Here is a 23,474-nt window from a genome sequence, read left to right on the forward strand (position 1 = left end):
TTCGAGTGTGTCTGCTCTCCTTTCCCCTCTGGTCCCAGACAAAGCACGGAGGTTCTGAGCGCAGGCCCCAGAGCCAGACTGACCTCAGTTTGAATCCCAGCTCTGCCTCTTCCTAACACGGTGAACTGGGGCAAGATACTCCACACTTTTGAGCCTCAGTGTCTCTGTCTACGAAGTGAAAACAGTAGCAGTACTTAGTTTATGAGGTTGTCTTGATGGCTAAATGAGATAATACGTGAAGTACTGGGTATAATACCTGCACAGAATGAGCTCTCAGAAATGGTCATTGTTGGGAGTTCCCTGGTGGTCTAGTGGTTAGGATTTGACACTTTCACTGCCTTGGCCTGGGTTCAATCCCTGGTCGGGGAACTGAGATCACGCAGCCAAAAAAAAAAAAAAAGGTCATTGTTACAAAGACCCATCAATGCTGGTTGAACTGAAAAGTCAAGGAGGGCATGGAAGAGTAGACAAAGCTGTGGACCTGGAGGAAGAAGATGTGGGCTCCAAGTTCATTGCCAAACATTGCCTCACCGTGTACTTTTGGGAAATCACTCTTCCTCCAGGAACCCCACTTTCCTCATTTGAGAAAGAGGGAAGAAATCCCTGCCATGATCTTAGAAGCTTGTCATGTGATGCCAGAGCAGCATCTGTGAAAAAGCTTTGCATCTGTGTAATGATTTAAAAATGGCACAGTGGTGGCTGTGGTGTGCTAATGGTGATGAGGACGTTGTAGCCACAGCAGTGGACAACTGGCTGGGGTGGAGGCTGGTCAGTCTGCAAATGCTCAGCACCCACACAAGCTTCCCATTCCTGCCTGCCTGCTCCCGCCTCCAGCAGCCCGCCTTTAGCATTAGCCTCAGCATTGCACACTAGAAGATGTAGGAGGTGCAAAGACCCGATGGCATCCTCTGAGCCATAGTGAGTTTTGGGTTATCTGTGGCAGATCCCGTGGAATGTAGGATTACAGCCAGGCACTGGTTCAAATCTCAGCTCAGCACTTCCCAACTGGAAGCTCGAGCCAGTTGCTTAACTTCCGTGAGCCTGTTTCCACATTTGTAGAATGAGGCCTTGATGAAGCAGAGGCCGAGCGTTTAGCAAAGGGCATAGCACACGGTTATATGGAGAGGTTGTATCATGGTGGAGCATGGTGCCTGGTGGGCTTATGGGAGGCGGGAGTGGGGGCCATTGTGCCCATTGCTGGGGGTGAGCAGTGGAGGTCAGTTACACTCCCTGCAGAATTGCCCAGCTTCGAGTTAGAAGGGCCCCTGGAGTCATCTGGCACCATTCCATTTTACTGGTGAACAAAGCAAGGCCTGACAGGAGCGGGTGCTTGGTGGGGTCACTGGCAGGTTAGTGCAAGGCTCGGCCTAGGGCGAGGCAAGGGAGGCACTTAGAGGCAGACCGTGAGGGGCACTCGGGCCGCGGTGTGACTCTCACCAGCATCATGCAGGTGCACGCCAGCGCCTGGGAGTGGGCGCCTCCTTCATGTTTGTGCCTGCTGCCTGGATGCCTCACCCTAGCCCAGTCTAGGACTAGAGCGCCAGTCTCCTGACCCCAGGAACTGGTCTCCGAATCTTGGGGGTCTGGGGACACCTGCCAATTACCTTGTAGAGTCTCACCAAGGTCCCCTGGCCCCTTTAAAAAGGACCTTCGATAAGTAGATCACCTGCCCGGTGCTTTTTACTCTGTCTCTGCTCTCTAGCGGTCTGTGATCCAGAGAAAGCGAGGTCCTCCCGCCCCCTCTCCCCACCTGCTGCCCCTTCCCCTGCCAGATGCGCCTCCGTGTAAGCATTTGAGCCCCTCACCCTGGAGGGGAGGCATGTTAGTGGCAGGCTCCTGTCACGGCGACAAGCCCCAGCGAGTCTGGAGGGACGAGGCTGCTTTCATGTGGGCCCTGATGAAGCTTCCCTGGTCTCAGCAGGCCTGGGTTGTGCCCACCAGGCCTCCGGGAGATTAGGGGGCTTCTGTGGCTCCAAGTGCCTCAAGGCTTTCCCTTCCTCTTTGTTGCCCCCAGTGCACCTGGCTTCCCTCCACTCTGGCCACAGGGCCTGGAGCCTTCTCAGTTTCCCCAAGGCTTCTGGGAAGCCTGGTCTTGGGGTGTCCATCTGGGCCAATCTCCCCATCACCATCTCCGGGCCTGCAGGCTGGGCCTCAGGTGACTTGTGAAGAGGTGGCCACAGCTGCTAATCCCTGCAGGGGTTCCTGGGATCACCCCAGGCCGGCAGGAGCCTAGGCCACCCTCGTGGTTTGATGTGAGGGGCCTTGGACAGTCGGCAGTCTCCATCTCCAGGTCCTACATGTACAGACATGCCATTATTTTCCCCACTGCTGCTCTTGGGAACTGAAGTTCTGCTACTTAGCAAGTTTTTTTGCGCTCTCCTTGGTGTCCCCTAAAAAGGCAAATACCAGGGCTTCCCTGGTGGCACAGTGGTTAAGAATCCACCTGCCAATGCAAGGGACATGGGTTCAAGCCCTGGTCCAGGAAGATCCCACATGCCGCAGAGCAACTAAGCCCGTGTGCCACCACTACTGAACCTGCGCTCTAGAGCCCGTGAGCCACAACTGCTGATTAGGATGGGGACTTCCCTGGTGGCGCAGTGGTTGGGAGTCCACCTGCCAATGCAGGAGACATGGGTTTGAGCCCTGGTTTGGGAAGATCCCACGTGCTGTGGAGCAATTAGGCCCGTGTGCCCCAAATACTGGGTCTGCGCTCTAGAGCCCGTGAGCCACAGCTGCTGAGCCCGTGTGCCACAACTACTGAGCCTGCACTCTAGAGCCCATGAGCCACAACTACTGAAGCACGTGAGCCTAGAGCCCGTGCTCCGCAACAAGAGAAGCCACCGCAATGAGAAGCCCACACACCGCAACAAAGAGTAGCCCCCGCTCGCCATAACTAGAGAAAGCCCGCACAGCAACGAAGACCCAATGCAGCCAAAAATAAATAAATAAATAAAAATTTAAATAAATAAAAATGCAAATACCCTCGCAGGTGGACACTCGTGTTTGCTGCTGAAGAGCAAACCGAGGCTAGCCTGGCCCTCATCCAGCTGCCTGTGTGATCACGGCCGAGTTGCTTCTCCTCTCTGGGCTTTGTAAGGCCCTCTTCAGCCCTAGCACCTCCGCACTCTGGCAGTTACCCTTCTTTCTTTGCGGGGGTTAGGGGATGGGGCAGGGAGGGCAATGGAAGGGCCTGGCCACTGAGCTGGGGTTGGGTCAGGGACCAAAAGCCAACATCACAGGCGCTTTGACCACCTGCTGGCCTGATGGGAGATATCAGTCCTTCTTCCTCTTCTTCTCAGAACAGGCGGGGAAACTGTGGTCTGGGGTAGGGGAAGGGCCCCGCTTGGATTGCATAGGCAGTCAGGCAGGGCTGTGGCCAGAGCCCAGTTATCCTTGCTGACAGTGAGGGCTCAGCTGCTCCTGGCTGCCACCTTTCTGGAGAGGAAGCCTAGGGCCCATTGGCATCAGGGTCAGGGACATGCTTTCTCCTCTTCCATGGAAGGCACCTCTGGCAGGACAGGGGTGAGCGAGCGGGATCCCTCCTGCTGAGGGGTCCCCTGGGCATGGGGCAGAGTCAGACAAGACATCCTCTTCCTGAGGTTCAGGAGGTAGGGGTCGGTGGCCTCTGGCAAGGGACATGGTGGTGGGGAGGCCTGGAGGCTTCTGGGAATGTGGTTGGTGGCTCAGGGTGCCCTAGGGCCACCCGCTCCCTCCCAGAGAGGGAATTGGGTGGACAGTCATGCCATTTGTCCTGGCTCTGGGATTAGTTGTGACTGTGTTACGTGAGGAGTGTGGAGCCATTAAGAGGATGCGGTGACGCGAAGTGGAGTGGAGCTGAGTGGCTACTACCTGGAGCTCGGGTGGGTCCTGTCATTTTCTCCACAGCCTCCCTGTACCCTCTGACCACAGCCCCGTGTCCCCTCCCTCCTGTCCAGTCCTCCCGGGTCTGTCTGATGTGTGTGTATCCACAGTGTGTGCGTGTTCATACCAATGCAGGAGGGGGCTGTGGGGTGCAGGGGTTAGGGCGAGCTGGCCCCTAAGCCTGGCGCTGGGTCCCGTCTGCATTCAGGACCAGAAGTGGGTTTCCTCAAGTGTCCCAGCCCCCAGTACTGCCCCAGGGAGATGGGCCAGGGCTGACCTGGCAGATTCCTGACAGAAAAGGAGACCATGGCTGAGGGGTGGGAAGGAAGGGCTTAGCTTCTCTTTGAGCTTCTCCTGACAGCTCAGCAAGTTCACAAATCCACCTGAAGCCAGCAGGTCTGGGAGTTAAAGATTTACTGCAAGGCCATGGGGGGAGCTGCAATGGCGAGGTCCCAGGGGCTCAGATGTTACGTTCATGGCTTCAGTCCTATCTTGACGGTGAGGCTATGGCTTGTCTAAGTCAGAGGGGCTGCTACAGAGTTTCCATGTTCTTAACTTGGCTTTTGGAGAGGGGGGCGGTCACAACCTCCCTGAATTTGTATGGAGTATGGCATCTGTCTGGGGAGAGTCCACTAACAGCCTTCATGATGCTCTCAAAGGGTTCTTTTTTTTTTTTTAATTTTATTTATTTTTTATTTCTTTGGTTTTTTTGCGTTGGGTCTTCGTTGCTGCGCATGGGCTTTAGTCGTGGCAAGTGGGGGGCTACTCATTGTGGTGGCTTCTCTTGTTGCGGAGCATGGACTCTTGGTCTGTGGGCTTCAGTAGTTGTGGCTCGCGGGCTCTAGAGCGCAGGCTCAGTAGCTGTGGCGCACGGGCTTAGTTGCTCTGCGGCATATGGGATCTTCCCAGACCAGGGCTTGAACCTGGGTCCCGTGCATTGGCAGGCGGATTCTTAACCACTGCGCTGGTTAGGGAAGTCCTCTCAAAGGGTTCTGTAACCCCAGGAGGTCACAAACTTCTGATCTAATCTCTACCCCTTGCTGTCCAGGTGAGGAAACAGGCTCAGAGAAGGGAAGGGTACTGCCCAGAGGGAGCCAGTGGAAGCGCTGGAATGCTGATGTGGACTCCAGGCCCACGTGGAGTTTGTTTCCGCATCCTAGAGATGGAGGGCTCCCCCCTCCATACACCTGTTTCTCAGAATCTGTGAGGGATCATACGGCAACCTGGAGTGGGCAAGTGGGAGGGCAGGGGCTGGGGCTGATCAGCATTTCCTGGCTCCTCTGCAGGGGTGGCAGACAGGGGGTAATGAATAATGGTAAACTTGTTTGTACTTCTTTGAGAGAAGATGACGAATTACTGAGGTCATGATTGGGAAGTACTGGTACCTGGTGTGCAGCAGACCTGTGAGGCTGTCCAGTCACCGCTGTCCTTTGAGTTGGCCCTTTTAGCTGAGATCTCCTGCTTCTGAGCCTCACCACCTCTCTCTCCCATTCCTCAGCATGAGGCCTTTGCCTGGGGCATAGAGGCAGCCTCCCTTTCTCAAGTGGGGTCTCTGCCTATCTGGGGATGACACAGGCCCCTGGGGTGGGGGAAGGTGAAGACCCTCTGGCTGAGGTCCTGCCTCTGGGGATCTGTGGTGCCCCTGTCTGCCCGTGAAGGAAGGCTTTCCCATTGCCAGAGGAGCCGATCAGCCTGCGCTGAGGCAGCTGGGGCTGGTTACCTGCAGGAAGCCTGTCTCTGGGTACGTTCTGGGCCGCCGACCTGGTTCAGGAATGGTGTGGAATGCTGGGCAGCTGCCCGGAGGTTACAAGCAGGGGCTCCGAGGTGGGTGGCTTGGGGTTGTCCTAGTTCTCCCCCTGCCCGGCTGTGTGACCTTGAGTCCGTTGCTTCGTACCCTCTCTGAGCCTAGGTTTCCTGTCTGTGAGTGCACGTATCGGTGACACCAGCTCTCAGCGTGTGAGGATTGGGTGTGATAAATCAGGGAAGACTGGTGTGGGGCTGGCAAGTTACCAGGAGCTCAGTCAGTGCTGGCTGCTGTCAGCGAGGGAGGTTATGATATTTGCAAAGAAATATCTTTCTGTTTTTTTTCAAGTGCCTGTGATCTGAGCCTAAGAAAAATAGCTAGGAATGGATTTGACTCTGCGTAGATGGATTTGGGGGTTGGGTGGAGAGAGTCCTATTTTGGGGAGTTCCGTGGGCTAACGAAGAGCTTGCCTTGTGAGGGTCCTGCCCGCCTTGGTCTGCCCTAGAGCTTCAGTGGGACCAGAGGGCAGCTGGTCCTGCCTGACCTGTCTTGTTCCCCACCCTGCAAACCCCCTTGCCCCCAGCTGTCTTGTTTGTTTGCTCAGTAAACTCTTTTTTGCAGAGCTGGTGCAAAGGTAAACTCTCAACTCAGGGCTTGTTGGAAGAAACACAAATTCTCAACAAGTGGGGGGTATAAGTTCTTGAGGCTTTTGTTGGGCATTCCCCTCCGGGGAACCCAGAACAAATCCCAGGTTGAGAACTGGGGAGTGAACCAGCGCTTTATGCTTTGTTTGCTTGTCAATTGATGCGTGATTTGTGGGTCTGCTTCCAAGAAGGATCGTTAGAGGCTGCTTTTGACGTTAAAACACACATAAAATGAATGAAAATAAAAACAGAAAGTGGTATTCAAAGGGAGTGGAGCATGGGGTGTGTGGGCGCTGGCTTATGTCAGTTGTCCTAGGTGAACACGGAGGGCGTGTGTTGCTGAAGGATGATGAGCTGGCACCTCTGTGCTGAGATTCCCAGTTATCCGCTTGTTAGCTCTGTGGCTGGGCAAGTCACAGGCCCCCTCTGGGCCTCGGTTTCCTCATCTGTAAAATGAAGGGAATGTAGGTCATGGTGCTATTATAAGGATTAATAGTAGCATGTAGTGCAGGCATATCATGTCTAATAAATGGAAGTTCATGTTTTAATGCATTTAGCTTGGCGATTCCTCATAGCACATTCAAAAAGGGAAAGGTCATTGGCAAGGGCGCTTTGCTCTTAAGTACCTGCTGTGGGTGGGAGACCGCTTCTGCCTTGGAAAGCTTTAGGTGAAGTTGGGGACCAGTGTTCTAGTTATAATTGCAGCCGACATCTGGCAGCATAAATCCGGCACTGCATGGTGGGCTATGGAGCAGGAGAGCTCATCTAGGACTTCTGAAATCCACAGCTGGCAGAGTCCAGCTCTCGGCTGAGGCTGGCCTTGGAGGAGGATGTGCAGGGTTTTAGTGGGTAAGAAAATGGGCCAAGGCGGGTGGGGGTGGGGCAGGCCTGGCAACGCCACCCGAGGGGGTCCTTTTCTCTTTCTGGGCCTCAGTGTCCCCATGTGCTCACCGCAAGATGGACTGTATACTCTGTAACCCTGAGACCCTTGAGCCAGACTTCTGACAGTCCCTTGGTGGCAACCATGCACTCTGGGGTGACTGATGGGCGGCATCTTAGCCCCCAGCCAGGCGGTACTGCGGGGCTATGGGGGATGGGGTGTGCAGCAGATTACAGCAGAGGAAGGGATTTGCTTCTGGTCTTGGCCTCCCAAGGGTGTAATTGCGCTGGAGAAACTCCTGCACAGCTGGGAAGCAAATGTGGAGGATTTTCGTTGCTGTACGTGGTGGGTGGGGCAGGCTAGGGCGGGGTAGCTGGTGGAGCAGCATGGCTGTGGGGTATGGCTGGGTAATGGGTGGTGGCGTGACTGTGCTGGGGGTGTGACAGGATGGGAGGAGCCAAGTCAGCTCTGGGGAGTGGCCCTGGGATTGCATGTGGGGCTACCAGTGCCTGGCCAGCAGCCACTCCTCCTCCCCGAGGCCGGGTGCCCATTCACATAATTTTGAGCTTGCTTGTGCGGCTCTCCCGGCACTCCTCTCAGCTCCCCGCCCCATACTTGTGCCTGTGACCCAGATGCCCATGATGACACCATTTGAACATCTCGGCACCATGTGAGTTTGCTTGTCCATTCGTGTGCCTGTGAGAGGGGAGGGAGTAGGGGGCATGGTCAGGAGTGACCCAGGCAGGGTGAGCATGGGCTGGGTGAGCATGTGGGGCTCTGGGGACCTGCTCCATTCACCCGGCAGCATCATCACACCAGATAAAACCTTGGAGCCCCAAAGGCCTGCATCTTCAGTGCCCAGTGCCAGGCTTGGTACCTGGCGGTGCTCAGGTACAGAATGAGGGAACAGGGAATGGATCCTCTGCTTGTTCCCGACTTCCAGTGTGCTCCCAAGCCTGACGTCTCTTCCTTTCTGGATCCACTATCAATTTGATATGTGGCCTTGGGTCAGTTCTTTCCTGAGCCTCAGTTTCCAACTCCATTAAATGGATAATCATTTTGTTAGCCTGTATCACTGTGTGCCAGGCACTGAGCAGTTTTACACATATCATCTCTCTTAGTCTTGGCAACAGCCCTGCAAGATAGATAAGTAGTGTAAACCTTATTTTATACTTGGGGAAATGGAGACTCAGAGAGGTCGAGAGATTTGCGCAAAGGTCACAGGCTGGTAAATAATGGAGTCAAGATTCAAGACCATGCAAGTTGGCTCCAGTCTGAGCCTTTAACAGAGCTGCTCGCAGCCACTGCATCACTGCCCCTCAGACAGTTGGGGTGAAACAGCATGATGCATTCGGCCCTTCACAGGAGGCCTGCTGCACATGGTAGGCAGCAAGTACATGGGAGTTGGGTTGTTAAGTGCATTTTACCATAAAAGGCACAGGGAGCTCTTGGTCTCATTCCTGGAGCCCACCTGTCTATCCATGGCAGAGCTGGATCTCCTCCCCAGTCCTGCTCTCTAGACAGCTTGGTCTCCGAGAAGTCCCTTGTACCTCTGCCTCCTTTTCCTTTGGGTCCTAGAGAGGATTGTGCGGGCACCAGAGCATTTTGGAGTGAGGGGTGGGGTCGTGAGTGACTTTCAACTCCAGAGCAGTGGCCACAGTTACCGTGGTATTTCCCGAAAGTGCAGTGTTGCCATGGCATCTCCATGACAACCAGAGCATCTCATTCATTATCCCCAGCACCTTGTCAGCGAAAGCTAGGCCTAGGGCTGGGAGAGCACAGTGGAAGGCTGGCTGAGGGCTGGAGGCCTTGGTAGCTGAGGCCCCCTCATGCTCTCCCCTGTCCCTGCCAAGATTCCCTTATGGGCTCTGTATCCATCACCATTTCATGGAGTCTGGGTTCAAATTTCAGCTCTGTCACTGACTAGCTGTATGGTTTTGGGCAAGTGACTTAACATCTCTGAGCCTTATTTTCTGCAACTGTAAATGTGAATAATGACAGTACTAGCTGTAAGGATTAATTGAGATAAAGTATGTAAAAGTGCTTAGCACAGTGCCTGGCTCAGGGTAAATGCAGTTAAAAATAGCAATGATGATAATTATAATGGTATTATTGCTATTATTTTTATTATAGAAACACCTGGGCTTCATGGAGGACTGCAAGTCACTTCACCTTGGGCCTCAGTCTCCTTATCTGTAAACTGGGAATAATAACAGCTGCTCATCATTTATATCCTGAGTATTCAGTAAGGACCATTGCTAGGAAAAGTGATGGGAGCTTCCACAATGAATCAGACTTGTCCCTGCCCTTTGGGGCACCCAGGCATGTGGGGAAGGCCTCTGTGTGCCAGGTACCAGGCAGGGCCTGCCCATGCACAGGTCAGTATATCCTGGTCCTGCCCCGTGATCTGCAGGTTCCAGGGCACAGAGCCGTGTGTAGAAACGCCCCAAGTCTGCTCTGCGTGGACCACACACTCAGGTGTGCTCAGGGGCTGGGCAGGAAGCCAAATGAGAGAGAGAGGTTGGTTATGGGACTGTGTTAACCCATCTGAGGCCGGCACTTTATAGCCTCAGCTGATGGTGTCCGGTGGGTGTGTGTGTCACCAAAATGTGCTCTTTTTGTATTTCATTTTTTTATTTTATGTGGTTTTTTTTTTTTTTTTTTTTTGGCCGTGCTGTGCTGCAGCATGTGGGAACTTTGTTCCCCGACCAGGGATCGAACCCGTGCCCCTGCAGTGGAAGCTCGGAGTCTTAACCACTGGACTGCCGGGGAAGTCCCTAAAATGTACTCTTGTTAAAGAAGTCGGAAGTTCTGACTTCTATGTGAAATCTCCTGATTTTAAGATGTTGATAGCTAATCTCAAAGAAAAATGTTGTCAAGGAACAAGAATGCTGCATCCTGTTTTAGCTTGAGGGTCCTGGTTTTCAGCTTCCATGCTATAGCTTAGGGATGGGGTGGGAGCCTAAGGAATGGGACATGGGGGCGGGAAACGGGGTGGTGGGTGGAGATGACTTCAGAGAGGTGATTACATTGGAACTGGGGTCTTGAAGGATGAGTAAGTGTCCCAAGGGGTAGGGGAACGCATTCCAAGCAATGGGAACTTCATTAGCAAAGGCTTAGATGCATGACCAAGATTGGTGACTGGTTGGGCGAGGCTGGAGTTTAGGAAAACGGCTGGTGATGTCGGCCAGGCCCAGGGCGGGAGGGAGGTGTTGAGGCCTCAGCCCCCCAGCTGTCCTTGAGGCCTGGGTGGCTCCAGAGGGGTTAGAAACCGCCAGTTTGCCATCCCTTGAGCCACAGGGGTGCAGGAATTCAGGCGGGCACGGAGGGCCTTGAATGGCTGGTGCCAGGCCTTTGAGGGGTTGCCGTGGGGCCAGTGCTGGAGGCCCCCGTTGCCAGCTCACTGGTGGTCAGCACTTTGCCAGGGTATTCAGCCTTCTCTGGGGACCGGGACTAGTTGGCCCACTCTCTTTCTCCCTTTACCCTCTCTCGGGCCTGGGCTTTGCATGGCCTTCTCCCTAGCCTGCTGGCGTCTATCTGGCCTCTGCTCATCCATCCAGCTCCCGGGCAAGACACGGCTTCTCAAAATGGCGATTTGGGATTCCAAGGCTGTTAGAGACTTGAGAGGGAGAGAGCACGGAACTTGATGGTGCTTTGTGCGCTCAGGTGTTACCCATGTTGTGAGTATGTTAAATAGGCAACAGGAGTGCATGAAAACAGCGGCTGACCCTTGCTCAGCACTGTGTGCCAGGCATGGCACCTCCTATGTATCCACTCATTTAATTTTCACAACTTTGGGAAGTATGTCAAGTTTTCCCATTTTACAGATTAGGAAGCTGGGGGCACTGAGAAGTTAAATAACTTGCCCAAGATTACACAATTACTGGGTGGTAGGGCTTGGGTTTGAACGAAGCTGCCTGGCTCTAGTCTGCCCATGTAATCCTTAGGCTCTACTAACTAGGGCTTTAGGTCCATGGATGGGGTTGGGGACACGGGGTTTGGATTCTGAAATTGTTAAAAACATTTTCTAGCATATGTGCATTTTTTTTATGGAGAAATGTTGTCACTGGTTGTGACACTGGTTGTGTTGTCATTAGTACACATGTTGAAAGACTGTTAATGCAATAGACCGAAGGCCAGAGACCGAAGTGCCCAGGCCTGCAGGGGATGTGGGGTTAGGTGGCCCGAGTAGGCAGGTGCCCCCAGGCAGCAGGCAGGGCACCTTCAGAGGCAGCTCTGCCTCCCCACCCACTGTGCTCCTGCCCTGGCCCCGACCAAGGGGGTGGGGCTCGCTGTGGCTGCAGGGCAGAGGGCTGCCCTTATCAATGGGAAGTGGGACATGGGTGCCCTTTGGGTATAATAATTGCAGGGCCAGTCACCTCAGCTCTTCTGGCTCCACCCAGGAAGCCTGCCCCTTCTGGCCCTGCTCTCAGCTGGAACTGCAGGGACTCCCTGGAAAGCTCTGCCTACTCCCTTATCTCCAAGCTGTGTATGGGTCCCTCACTGTTCCTACCCCTGGTCAAGACTTACTTGGTCTTCTGGCCAGTTCAGCTACGACTTCCTCCAAGAAGCCTTCCGTGGTCCTCCCCCTTCCTCCTGCAGGGGGATTAAGTGCCCCTCAGTTCTCTCAAATACCCTCCCTTCCCCTGTCACACTCCCTGCATTGTAGGTGCTTGTTTTCTTGGCTGCCTCAGCTTCCCTGTGATGCTGGCACATAGTAGAGACTGAATTGTAGAATATCAGAGGTGGAAGAGCCCCCAGACACCATCTGGCTCAGGCCCCTCTCTAACAGGCAAGAAGCCCAGAAAGGGGCAGGGTGTGCCTGGGGTCACACAGCACATTATGGCAGAACTGGGAGCAGACCTGATGTCCAAGACATTTCACACCCCTGCCTCTTGCTTCTGAGCACATCTTTTAAAAACATTTGTTTTCTTATATTCACAAAAATAATGAATGATTATTGTGGAAAATTTAGGAAACAAAGGCAAATAAAAATCAGAGATAATTGTTACCATTTTTGTTTTGTTTTTTTGGATTAGTACCAGTTTCTGGCTTAAAATTTTCCACAAAAATATGACCATGCATACAGTCTTATAAATGTTTTCCACTTTAACAATATATATGGTAATTATATTTTTCTTTTTTTTTGAAAATTTATTTATTTATTTATTTTTGGCTGCATCGGGTCTTCGTTGCTCCTTGCAGGCTTTCTTTGGTTGCGGTGAGCGGGGGCTACTCCTCTTTGCGGCGCGCGGGCTTCTCATTGCAGTGGCTTCTCTTGTTGCGGAGCGTGGGCTCTAGGCGCGCAGGCTTCAGTAGTTGTGGCGCATGGGCTCAGTAGCTGTGGTGCACGGGCTTAGTTGCTCCACGCGGCATGTGGGATCTTCCCAGACCAGGGCTCGAACCCGTGTCCCCTGCGTTGGCAGGCAGATCCTTAACCACTGCGCCACCAGGGAAGTCTTGGTAATTATATTTCTCTGTCAGTAAATGTCCTCCTTCAACATATTGTAAATGGCTGCCTGGGATTCCATCACATGCTTGCATTATAATTGCTAAAGACAATCCCCTATGGTTGAGCATTTGCTATTATAAACAACATCCTTTGCTGTTATAAACAGCACTGGGATTCGTATTCTGGTGGGGAACTCTTGACACACTTCTGCAATTACTCCCTTTAGGATAAGTTCCTGGAAGTACAGTTGTAGGGTCTCTGGTATACTGTATCCACGCTAAGCACACCATATAGTCTTGGGCCAGGAAGGATTTTGAAGATCTTTCCCCCACAACCCCGACTCCGGGTCTGAGGCTCACATTCCCTCCCTGGCAGCAGCCCAGTCTCTCACACCTTCTTTCCTTGTCCCCATCTCCCATCTCCAGGGGCGCTCTTCTACCAGCTCTCAGCAGCTGCCTCCACTCATGTTAAAGGGAGACTGGAGGGCCGTGGTGTGTGGGGGGCGCTGTTTGGGTGAGGAAGTTGGGCAACTTGGGATCCTCAAGTTGGGAGGTTCAGTCGCCTGCTGTCCTGTGCCACTGTGGGCACGTACCCTGAGGATGAGAGATGCCTGTTGCATTAAGGGGCAGATAGCGACAGCTGCGATTTCTTGAGTGTTGCTTATGCCTGGCTCCTCTGACAGGTTTACTCACTTATCCCTTGGCCCCAACCCGATGCTGCAGGGGTGGTGCTTTCCAGATGAGACCGCTGGTGTTTGAGAGGGGCTCCTAGCACAGCCAAGCTGCTGATGCCTCACAGCCCTGAGTTTGAATCCTAGCCTGAGCCTTAGTCTTTTCGTCTGTCAGATGGGGCTGGGTGCATTCAGAGACATGGGTGGGGAAGCACGTGGGTAAGTGAGGGGAAGATGGTGAGAACGTGGTGTTGGGTCGTGATTTAGAATTCCACCTCTAGCTCCCAGGCCTTGCAAATGTTTATTGTCTCTCTTTGTCCTTCCTGCTTCTGGAGTTTTCTTGGTTTAGTCTTGGACTGATCATTATGATAAATAGCAACTATCATTGTAGACATCATATGCTAGGTACTGCCCAGTGTGATTTATACACATCAGTGGATGTAATCTCCCAGCCTCTTGTGAGGCAGGTACTGTTGTCAACAACTGGGGAGGCTGAGGCTCAGAGAGATTGACAAGCTTGCCCCAAATCATGAACTCAGGTTGGGTAGCGGTCATTGAATCCGGGCCCACCGAGGTCAGGACCTGTGGGTCCACAGTCAGCGGACCCCTGGAGCCCACACTCTGACTCTCCGCCTTCTGACTCTCCTCCTCTCTCCACAGCCTTAGCCCCAGGGGCCCCAGCGAGCGAGCGGCATGCGGCACCCCCAGGCATGCCCAGCATCCTTCGGCCCACTGCCCAGCCCCCCCAGGAGGCCCTAACGCCCTGGGGCACTTCTGCTGTGCACGGGACCACGTGGGGGTTTGCCATGGTGACATAAAGGGGTGCGGAGGAAGGAAGGAGCGCAACCAGCCGCGGACTGCACCCCTGGCTGGGAGGAAGGGCCGGGGCCCGGATCCCCCACTGCCACTGCCCACTTCGGGCCTTGCTCGCTGAGTCTCTGTGAACTTGCTGGTCGGTGGACAGCTTGGGAGTCTTCACCCGCGTGGGGCCTTGGGGCAGCCGGGGCGGCCGGGCCTCCGGTGGCCGAGGTCTCGGGGGCCAGGATGCCCGCCCTGGCGCGCCTCCGCAGGCTGTGTCGGCACATGTCCCCGCAGGCTGTACTTTTCCTGCTGTTCGCCTTCTGCCTGTTAAGCGTTTTTGTCTCAGCCTACTACCTATATGGCTGGAAGCGGGGCCTGGAGCCCTCGGTGGACGCCCCCGAGCCTGACTGTGGGGACGCGCCGCCCGTGGCCCCCAGCCGCCTGCTGCCTCTCAAGCCCATACAGGTGGCCGCCCCTTCCCGCACGGACCCGTTGGTGCTGGTGTTCGTGGAGAGCCTCTACTCCCAGCTGGGCCAGGAGGTGGTGGCCATCCTGGAGTCCAGCCGCTTCAAGTACCGCACAGAGATTGCGCCGGGCAAGGGTGACATGCCCACACTCACCGACAAGGGCCGCGGCCGCTTCGCCCTCATCATTTATGAGAACATCCTCAAGTACGTCAACCTGGATGCCTGGAACCGGGAGCTGCTGGACAAGTATTGTGTGGCCTACGGCGTGGGCATCGTCGGCTTCTTCAAGGTACGTGGGGAGCGGGTCCCCGAGCTGTGGAGAGCTCCAGCTGAGTTTGATTCTCATCCCCGTGCTTGCTAACTGGGAGTCTGACTCTCCTGACCTGTAAAATGGGTGTAACGGTAGCGCCTCATCCTAGGTTGTCATGAAAGGTAAGTGGGTGAGTGTAGGTAAGGCACTTGGAGTGCCTGGTGTCTAGTAGGTACTTATTAAGTATTAGCTTTCATTGGGAGCACACGACAGGGGCATTGCCTTCCACGCATGGGGCCCGGCACACAGCAGGCTCGTGCCTAAGGGAGGCCCCAGGGATGGGTGCAAGGGAGGAGAGCATATGCTCTGCTGGGTCCCTCGAAACCTTTCATGGCAGTCCTCCCAATGGATGAGATGTGTCCCTGTTTTGCAGATGGGCAGACCAAGGCTCAGGAGGATTAAGTTAGGTTACAGGAGGCCATGTAGCCAGTAAGTGGGAGAGCCAGGGTCTGAACCCAGACTTAGACAGCTGGGGGCTCTGGGTCCTGCGCCCTTTCCTCTTGGCTGTGGAGGGGTGTGGAGTTTATGTACCTCTTGAAGCAGAGCCATTTTGCGTTGGAAGAAAGAGGAGAAAGAGATCCCAGTGGACAGGTGAGCTGCTCTGGGCACCGGGAGGTACCCAGAGCAGATGCTGGGACCGCAGTCCTTGCTGAAAGTGTCGTGGAGAAGCTGTCCTTGGGGAGGAGGTTGTGAACAGCTGGATGGGGGGTCCAGAGGCTCTGGTCAGAGAACTCTGACGCGCAAGCTGGGTGGTTGGGACTGTAGTTGGGTGCTTGGGGGTGTTTGTTCCATCATTCAGCAAATACTTACTGAGTGCTTACCATGTTCCAGGTCCTTCACTAGGCACTGGGGACACAGTGGTTATCGAAGTATGCAAAGTCCCAGCTGTGGTGCTGTGGACATTTCAGTGCAGTGGGTGGGGTGGGTGACTAGACAGTGAACAAATAAACATACCATGTGACAGGTGGTGATAAGTACAAAAAAAAAAAGCGGGGAAGGGCACGTGGGTGATGGATATGGGCAGTTGGTGCTGGTTTTGATAGAATGCATTACCAGTGATGTTATCTTTGATAAAGTGACCAGAAGGGAGAGAAAGGAGCCCGTGGCTCTCTGTGCAAAGGGCCTTCCAGGCAGAGGGGACAGTAAACACACGGGTCCCAAGGTCGGCTCTTGCTTGGCGTGAGTGTGGAGAGGAGCAGGAGATGGGTCAGAAGTGGGCCGTGTCCACCGACAGCTGCTTGCTCGTCCCCAGGCGTTGGCGGCACAGCCTCGCCCTGGACCCGTGCTCCGTGCTGGGAGGAGCCTGGTCTAGCTGACGGTTTCTCACGGCTGTGTTCTTTCATGCACTAATGGATCGGGTTGCTCTGCCACTAAAACAGGTTTTGTGGGCCAAGAAATTGAAGGCCCTTAGAAGTCCTGCAGTAGAGCAACCTGGTGCGATTTGTTCCCCAGCTGGCTTAATGACAAAACTCTTTATTTCATGGCTCACTGTCTGGGAAACGCTGGCCCGGTTTATGGCTGGGCAGTGGCATAGCGTCAGACAGCTTCATTGTCTGTTTCCCTTTGCTCCTGGACTCTGTTCCCTTTCCTGCCATGAACTTCATTAGGTTTGATTCAGAGCCTCAGGCCTGAAAAACATCACGATGGCTGACACTTGCCGAGTGCTCACCCAGCGCCACGCACATCCTACGTGCTTTATGTGAATTAACACGTTTGACCCTCATAAACCATCCTCCAAGCCAGGTGGATGTCATCTGATTTAAGAGAGAAGGAAACTGAGGCAAAGAGGGGTGAAGCAATGTGCCCACACTCACACCTCTAATAAGCACAGATCTAGGATTTGAACCCAGGTGGTCTGGCTCCAGAGGCTTTATTCCTACACTGTGGGATGAGTCCAGGAACTTCAAATACCATTTATTCTATTTAGTAGAATTTGCATCAGAGGCCACAACTGGTGCACAGGGCTCCCACAGTCTGTGGAGACCAAGCAGTGGGCTGTGGTCATTGGGCACAGTCGGTATAACATAGCTTGGATCCTATCAGACCCCAGTTCCTTGCTCTACAGAAGGTGAACACGAGGCCCAAGGAGGGGCAGGGAGGTGCTCAGAGGCTCCGGGTGGGGTCAGTGGCAATTGCAGGTCTCCATGCTCTTCCTACCCTGCTGTGTAAGACAAGACCCCTCCTTGGCTTTGATCAGGGGCCTGTGACTTTCTGCTCTAAAGGGAGCCATCTGGTGGTCAAGCTGCAACCTTCTGCTCTTCTGCAAGGTCTCCTTCAATGCTGTGCATCGGGCTTGGGACTCCAGGGATCTGGAGACACTCCCTTTCCAATGTCCGCTGGCACTGGATTCCCAGGTCAGTGGGAGAGCAGGGGCTGAAAAGTCCAGACTCTGGTTCAACTCGTTCTGTCATTTATAGGCAGAGTGACCTTGGGCAGGATATTCAGCCCATCTGTGAAGTGGGGGCCAATCACAGCACCACCTCACTGTGCCATGTTGAAGATAGGACAGTGGATGGGAAGCACTAGCACAGTGCCTGGTACCAGAGCCACCCAGTAAAGGGCAGCTGTCATGCCTTGTCATCTCACCTCAGCACACACAGCTGGTGGTAGCTCTTTATCTGTCTTGTGGCTTGGCCAACATGTGCCCCTGAGGACCCTGAGGGTGGGAGCGGGTCTTCATCAGTAGCCCCATTTCCTGGCTCAGCTTTGCAGCTCCAGGTGCCCCGGGGTTGAGCACATCCTGGTAGAGGCCTGAGAAGGGCCACTGATGCTTGATTGCACACTTACTACATGCCACACCCTGAGCTCATTGCTTTGCAGACCTTATCATATGTAATTCTCACAGCTACCCTGTGAAGTGGGCACTTCATTTTCAGGTGAGGAATCAAGGCTCAAAAAGTTACGTGGCTCTCTAGACCGACACAGCTAATAAGTCAGAGCCAAGATTCGACCACCACGCTCAGCCCTTCTAAGCCAACCACGGGTGAGCGCGTCGGAGCAAACTGACCGACAGATGCGGGACCTGAGGCCCTGAGAGGTAGCACCCTGGGGACCCCAAGGTTCCCAAGGTCATGCAGCCAGTTACTACCTAAGTCTGTACTGGGTCTCCCATTCCCTGATCAGGGCTCTTCCTTCCTCTGCCTGATGACCCCACTGGAAGATTTGGTGTCTCCTGCGTGGGTCCCCAGTGCTGAGCAACAGGAGGGATTCCCCTCCCATGGGGCGAGGCCCGCAGTGGGGGTCAGTCTCTGCGATGCTTAGGCTTACTCTCCATTCTCTTCCCCAGATGGTTGCTTTCGCTGCAGACTGGGGTGGACAGTTGGCAGCTTGGCTTTCTCCCTTCCTTGATGTCTCCCAGCTGGGCAGCTGGCTGAGCTGCCAGCGCCTGGCAGTCAGCTCAGAATCGGGGCTTTGAAATGGGATCCCTCAGTGCCTGTGATCCAGTGTGGCCTCCCAGGCCACAGCAGGTGATGGACAGGGCCTGAAATGTCACTGGCCCCCACTGCCTTTGTCCCCAGTGCTGGCTTAGTGGTCTTGGGGAGCCGGGGGCTGGGGGAGGGGCCTCTCAGTTTGGGGCTGTCAACACCAGAGGCTGGCTCAGGACAGGGTGGGAGTTGGCAGGTACTCCTGGTGTGTGGAGAGTCAAATGCAGGCCCCTTATCTCGGTTTACGAGGCAAGGGCCCTGCAGAGCCTTCGTGGGAATTAGAAAAAAGCACTTTTGCATGAAGGTTATTACTAAAAGGCACCCTGGGCAGATGTCGCTCTACTTGAGGCCCAGGGCTCAGCCCTCAGCTGAGTGTCCTTGTTCAGTGCTCACGTGCTGAGCTCTCCAGGGCGGCCCTGGGTACCACTCTGCCTGTCTCTCCAACCTCATTTGCTGCCCTTTGTCCACTCTTGATTCATCCCACCCCACTCATTCTTCACACAGTGGCCAGATGGATCTTTTTAACATGCAAATTGGAACCTGTCATCCCTCTGTTCACAACCCTTTGATGGAGTCTTTGATGGCTTCCTACTGCCACTTCAAGCCTCTAGGGTCCTGCAGGTCTGGTCCCAGCTGACCTTTCTGCCTCATCTCCTCTCCTCCCTCTTGATCACTCTGCTGGCCTCTTGATATTCCTTGACTGTGCTGAGCTCTCTCCAACCTCAGGGCCTTTGCACTTGCTGTTCTTTGAACTTGGCCCCCACCTCTCCCCTCAGTCCCTTTCTCCAGGAAGCCTCTCTTGAGCCAGCTGACTATGCCCAGTTATCTACTCTTCTAGGACTCTGAACCTCCTCTGTGTAGCATGTGTCACATTGAAGTTTACGTATATTTCTATTTTGATTACTCTCTCTCTTCTCTGCTCGCCTTTACAGTTCACAAGGGCAGGAGCCATGTCTGTTTTTCTCACTGTATCCCTGTTACTTAACACAGTGCCTGGCATAGTGAATAATTGTGGGATAAACAAATGAAACCCGTAATGAAAAGTTGTTATGTGCCAGGTATTTGGAATCTGTCTGTTCTTCTTTCTTTTTAAAAATGCAGTTACTCATCCGATATATGTTTGCTCCCACTGGGTGTCAAGCCTGTGCTGGCACCAGGGATCCAAGGTGGAAGTGACACAGTACTTGCCCTTGAGAGGGTGCAGACTGGTGGGGGAGACTCTGAACAGATAGTGCAGCAGCCAAGGTGAGAAGTGCTACAGCTGAGGCTTTAATGTCCCAGGGAGGCCTATGAAGAGAAGAGGGTAGATGCATGTTTTTCTTTCTTCCCTTCCCTTCCCTTCCCTTCCCCTTTCCCTTTCCCTTCCCCTTTCCCTTTCTCTTTCCCTTCCCTTCCCTTCCCTTCCTTCTTTCTTTCTGGCTGCATTGGGTCTTCGTTGCTGCATGTGGGCTTTCTCTACTTGCGGCAGGCGGGAGCTAATCTGCATTGCAATGCGCGGGCTTCTCGTTGCAGTGGCTTCTCTTGTTGCAGAGCATAGGCTCTAGGCGCGTAGGCTTCAGTAGTTGGGGCTCTCGGGCTCTAGAGCGCAGGCTCAGTAGCTGTGGCGCACGGGCTTAGTTGCTCCGCGGCATGTGGGATCTTCCCGGACCAGGGCTCAAACCTGTGTCCCCTGCATTGGCAGGTGGATTCTTAACCACTGTGCCACCAGGGAAGTCCTGATGCATGGGGTTTTGAAGGATGAGCAGTTTGTCAGGACAAGAAGACCAAAAGGAGTTGGCACAGGGACAAGGACAAATTGTACTGTATCCAGAGGCAGGTGGCTGGGAGGGTGAGGGATAAGGAGCAGAGGCTGTGAGTCTAGGGAAGAGGAAAAGGGAGTGCTGTGGGTACTGCCTGCAGGTTCCCAGGGAGCTGGGCTCCTCTGGAGCATGGCCTTGGGAATGCTGGGGGCATATGGGGGTTGGGAGCACTGTGGACAGAGTGTCTGCTCCTGCACTCTCAGAAGATACCTCCTCTTTGATCTCTTCTCTGTTGGCATCCACCCAGGATTTCTCCTGAAGAAAGGATTGTGACAAAAGCCAGCTTGGAAACCCCAGGCAGGGGAGCCTGGTGGTCAGGTGTGTGGGTTCAGGGGTCAGCCATCTGGCTGTGAGGTGTGGCTCGTCCTGACCACTGTGCGACTCAGGGCAGCACCGCCCTCAGAGCCTGGGTGTCCTCGTCTGTGAAGTGGGGATGACAGAGGAACCCTCCTCCTGAGGCTGATGTGAGGACTGAACGAGCAACGGGCGATGCCGCTGGCCCTGTTCTAAGCACTTTGTGGGAGTCAGCGCTCAACCTCCTCCATCACCCCTTGAGGGATTTACCATTCTTGGCCATGTTTTACAGCAGAGGAAACTGAGGCTTGGGGAGGTTACATAACTTGCCCAAGGCCACGCAGTCTGGTGGCAGAATCCATGCTCTCCACTGCTAGACTTTCCTGTGTGTGATTTTGGACAAGTTACTTAGCCTTTCTGGGCCTAGTCTCCTTGTCTGTATAACGGGAATGGCAGTGATGCCTCCATCGTGGGGTCACTGTGAGGAGTACGGCACCCCTTCATGTAAAGTGCACAAGCTTGGTTCCTGGCTTTGGTGAGCACAGCACGTGTGTTAGCTGGTATATTACGATGACAGGCAGAGTGGGGTTTGCACCGCTAGGTCAGCACAGGATCAGGAATGTGACGAGCCCTCTGTGAATGTTAGTGAGTACTGTTGACATGACTGTTATGAGTCCACAGCTGATACTCCGTGGTCCCTTGGGGCTGTGGTTCTGACGGCTCTCTTCCCCCCACCCCGCCCCACCCGGATGCAGGCCAATGAGAACAGCCTGCTGAGCGCGCAGCTCAAAGGTTTCCCCCTGTTCCTGCACTCCAACCTGGGCCTGAAGGACTGCAGCATCAACCCCAAGTCCCCGCTGCTGTACGTGACGCGGCCCAGCGAGGTGGAGAAGGGCGTGCTGCCCGGCGAGGACTGGACCGTATTCCAGTCGAACCACTCCACCTACGAGCCTGTGCTCCTGGCCAAGACGCGGTCGTCCGAGTCCATCCCGCACCTGGGCGCGGATGCCGGCCTTCACGCTGCGCTGCATGCCACTGTGGTCCAGGACCTGGGCCTCCACGACGGAATCCAGCGCGTGCTGTTCGGCAACAACCTCAACTTCTGGCTGCACAAGCTCGTCTTCGTCGACGCCGTGGCCTTCCTCACAGGCAAGCGCCTCTCGCTGCCTCTGGACCGCTACATCCTGGTGGACATTGATGACATCTTTGTGGGGAAGGAGGGCACGCGCATGAAGGTGGAGGACGTGAAGGTATGGCTGGGGGCGCCAGACCATGTAGGGTGGGCCTCGCCACCTTCAGACCTTACTGTCTCCATCGTGACTTTGCTGTCTGCACCTCCGCTGTGCTGTCAGTCCCCCTCCCTTGGCCACTTGGTGTTTTGTTTTGTTTTGTTGTTTTGCGGTACGCAGGCCTCTCACTGTTGTGGCCTCTCCCCGTTGTGGAGCACAGGCTCCGGACGCGCAGGCTCAGCGGCCATGGCTCACGGGCCCAGCCGCTCCGCGGCATGTGGGATCTTCCCGGACCGGGGCACGAACCCGCGTCCCCTGCATCGGCAGGCGGACTCTCAACCACTGCGCCACCAGGGAAGCCCGCCACTTGGTTTTATTGTCTTATTAGAAACAAGTGCCATTTAAAATTATTTGAAGTATTGAATATACAGGAATTTTGCATCTGGTTGTATGGAGCTCAAGAATATAACTATGGAGAGATGGTACCTGTGCAGAGAGTACCTACCTCTTAATCCAGACATGAGTTTTAACTCTCAAAAATGTTTATGTCAGTACCAAAGCTCCTACAAAACTCATAAAACAAGAATTAGAGTGTGAATCATATACAAGGCATACTTTAACTGCAGTCTATATAGATAGTGAAAGGCATGTGTTTAATTCAAAAAATGTTTACCAAACTAACTGTATGTAAAAGCATTTTGCAAACCATGAAATTTTACACATGTATCACTATAAAAGAGAAGCCTGCAAATAAGACCATTTTCATCTACCCACTATTTCACTCAGAGCTGTATGCAAAAGGAACAACATCACTAGTGTAAATGGGGAAATCAGTATCAGTTGCCATAAATAGAGGGCAACCATAACAATAGATCCAATGAAAACGAAACGGCATTAAATTCTAGCGAAGTACTGCTGCCTACTGATGACCTGTCCTCTCTTATACGAGATTAGTGAGAGTTAGAAACGTATTAGCACCAAACCAAAACTTCTTTTTGACGTTAGGAGGAGGATTGAAAGAGAGACTTAATTAAGAGGAATGCTTTCCTCTGTGTGGGTGCTGTGTTCGGATTGGCTGTGGGTCCTGGAAGGAAGGCCCTGGGCAGGGGGCGGGGTATATTGTCCTCCTGCCTTGGTCTAGAGTGAACTCTGTGCCCCTCCTGACACCTCCAGAGGAGAAGAGCAGAGCAGATGCTGTTGAGGAGCAGGCACTGTCTGGGGAGTCAAGACCTGGGTTCCAGTCCCAATCTGCCCCTAACTGACTGGGTGACTTGGGCAAGTCCCTTCCCCTGTCTGAGCCTCCGTGGTGAAATGACAAGATGGGGTGGATGGGAAGGACCTGGATGGCTGGGGTGAGGGGGCATGTGCAGATGCCAGGCTCTGAGCCCTCCTGGCTCTACCTCTGGGACAGAGCAGTGTTGCTTTGATCTGCTTTACCCATTGTGTTTGCTCCTGAGATTTCACTTCCTTAGGGGCTCCCCTATTGAAAGAAAGTTTTGAGACGACTCCTGTTGAGCCTTCCAGCTCTGAGGCCTCATGCAATGCCACGACCCACCTCTAGCAAAGTAGGTTACTCTGTTTTCTCCTTAGGACGTTCTTTGGGTGGCCCATCCTTACTCTCTCCTGCTGTAACCTAGGTCTTTGCTTCCTGTCTATGATGAGTCCTTGAGACTGGTCCAGGGTCAACCCCATGAGGAAATCAGGCTGCCAGCTCACTGTGTCTCCTGTGAACCCTGGGCTTGCCCTTCTTGGTTCTTATTTTCCCCATTATTGGAATAAGAGGAATGCTAGCAGTTTGGAGCCTTTTCTGTAGAAGAATACCAAAAGAGATGCCCTCTTCAGTGTACTCAGCTCAGTGCAGACTGTAGAGCTCTACGCCAGCCAGGTCCCATTTGCCT

At 54.0% G+C, this 23,474-nt stretch overlaps 1 protein-coding gene across 4 annotated transcripts in view; it reads left to right on the forward strand.

Moving 5' to 3' along the window:
• LOC114484862 (bifunctional heparan sulfate N-deacetylase/N-sulfotransferase 1) overlaps positions 1–23,474 on the forward strand; it is a 48,516-nt gene that overhangs the window by 15,875 nt on the left and 9,167 nt on the right. For all 4 annotated transcript variants that reach the window (XR_003678231.2, XR_003678232.2, XM_028484007.2 and 1 more), the window contains exons 2-3: positions 13,912–14,808; positions 21,103–21,597. Coding sequence is in view for 2 of the 4 variants with exons in the window: in XM_028484007.2 (XP_028339808.1) it covers positions 14,296–14,808; positions 21,103–21,597 (1,008 nt within the window). In the remaining 2 variants the exon portion in view is untranslated. The remainder of the gene's footprint in view (positions 1–13,911; positions 14,809–21,102; positions 21,598–23,474) is intronic.

This window comes from Physeter macrocephalus, unplaced genomic scaffold (genome assembly GCF_002837175.3).
Source record: "Physeter macrocephalus isolate SW-GA unplaced genomic scaffold, ASM283717v5 random_89, whole genome shotgun sequence".
Classification (NCBI taxonomy): domain Eukaryota; kingdom Metazoa; phylum Chordata; class Mammalia; order Artiodactyla; family Physeteridae; genus Physeter; species Physeter macrocephalus.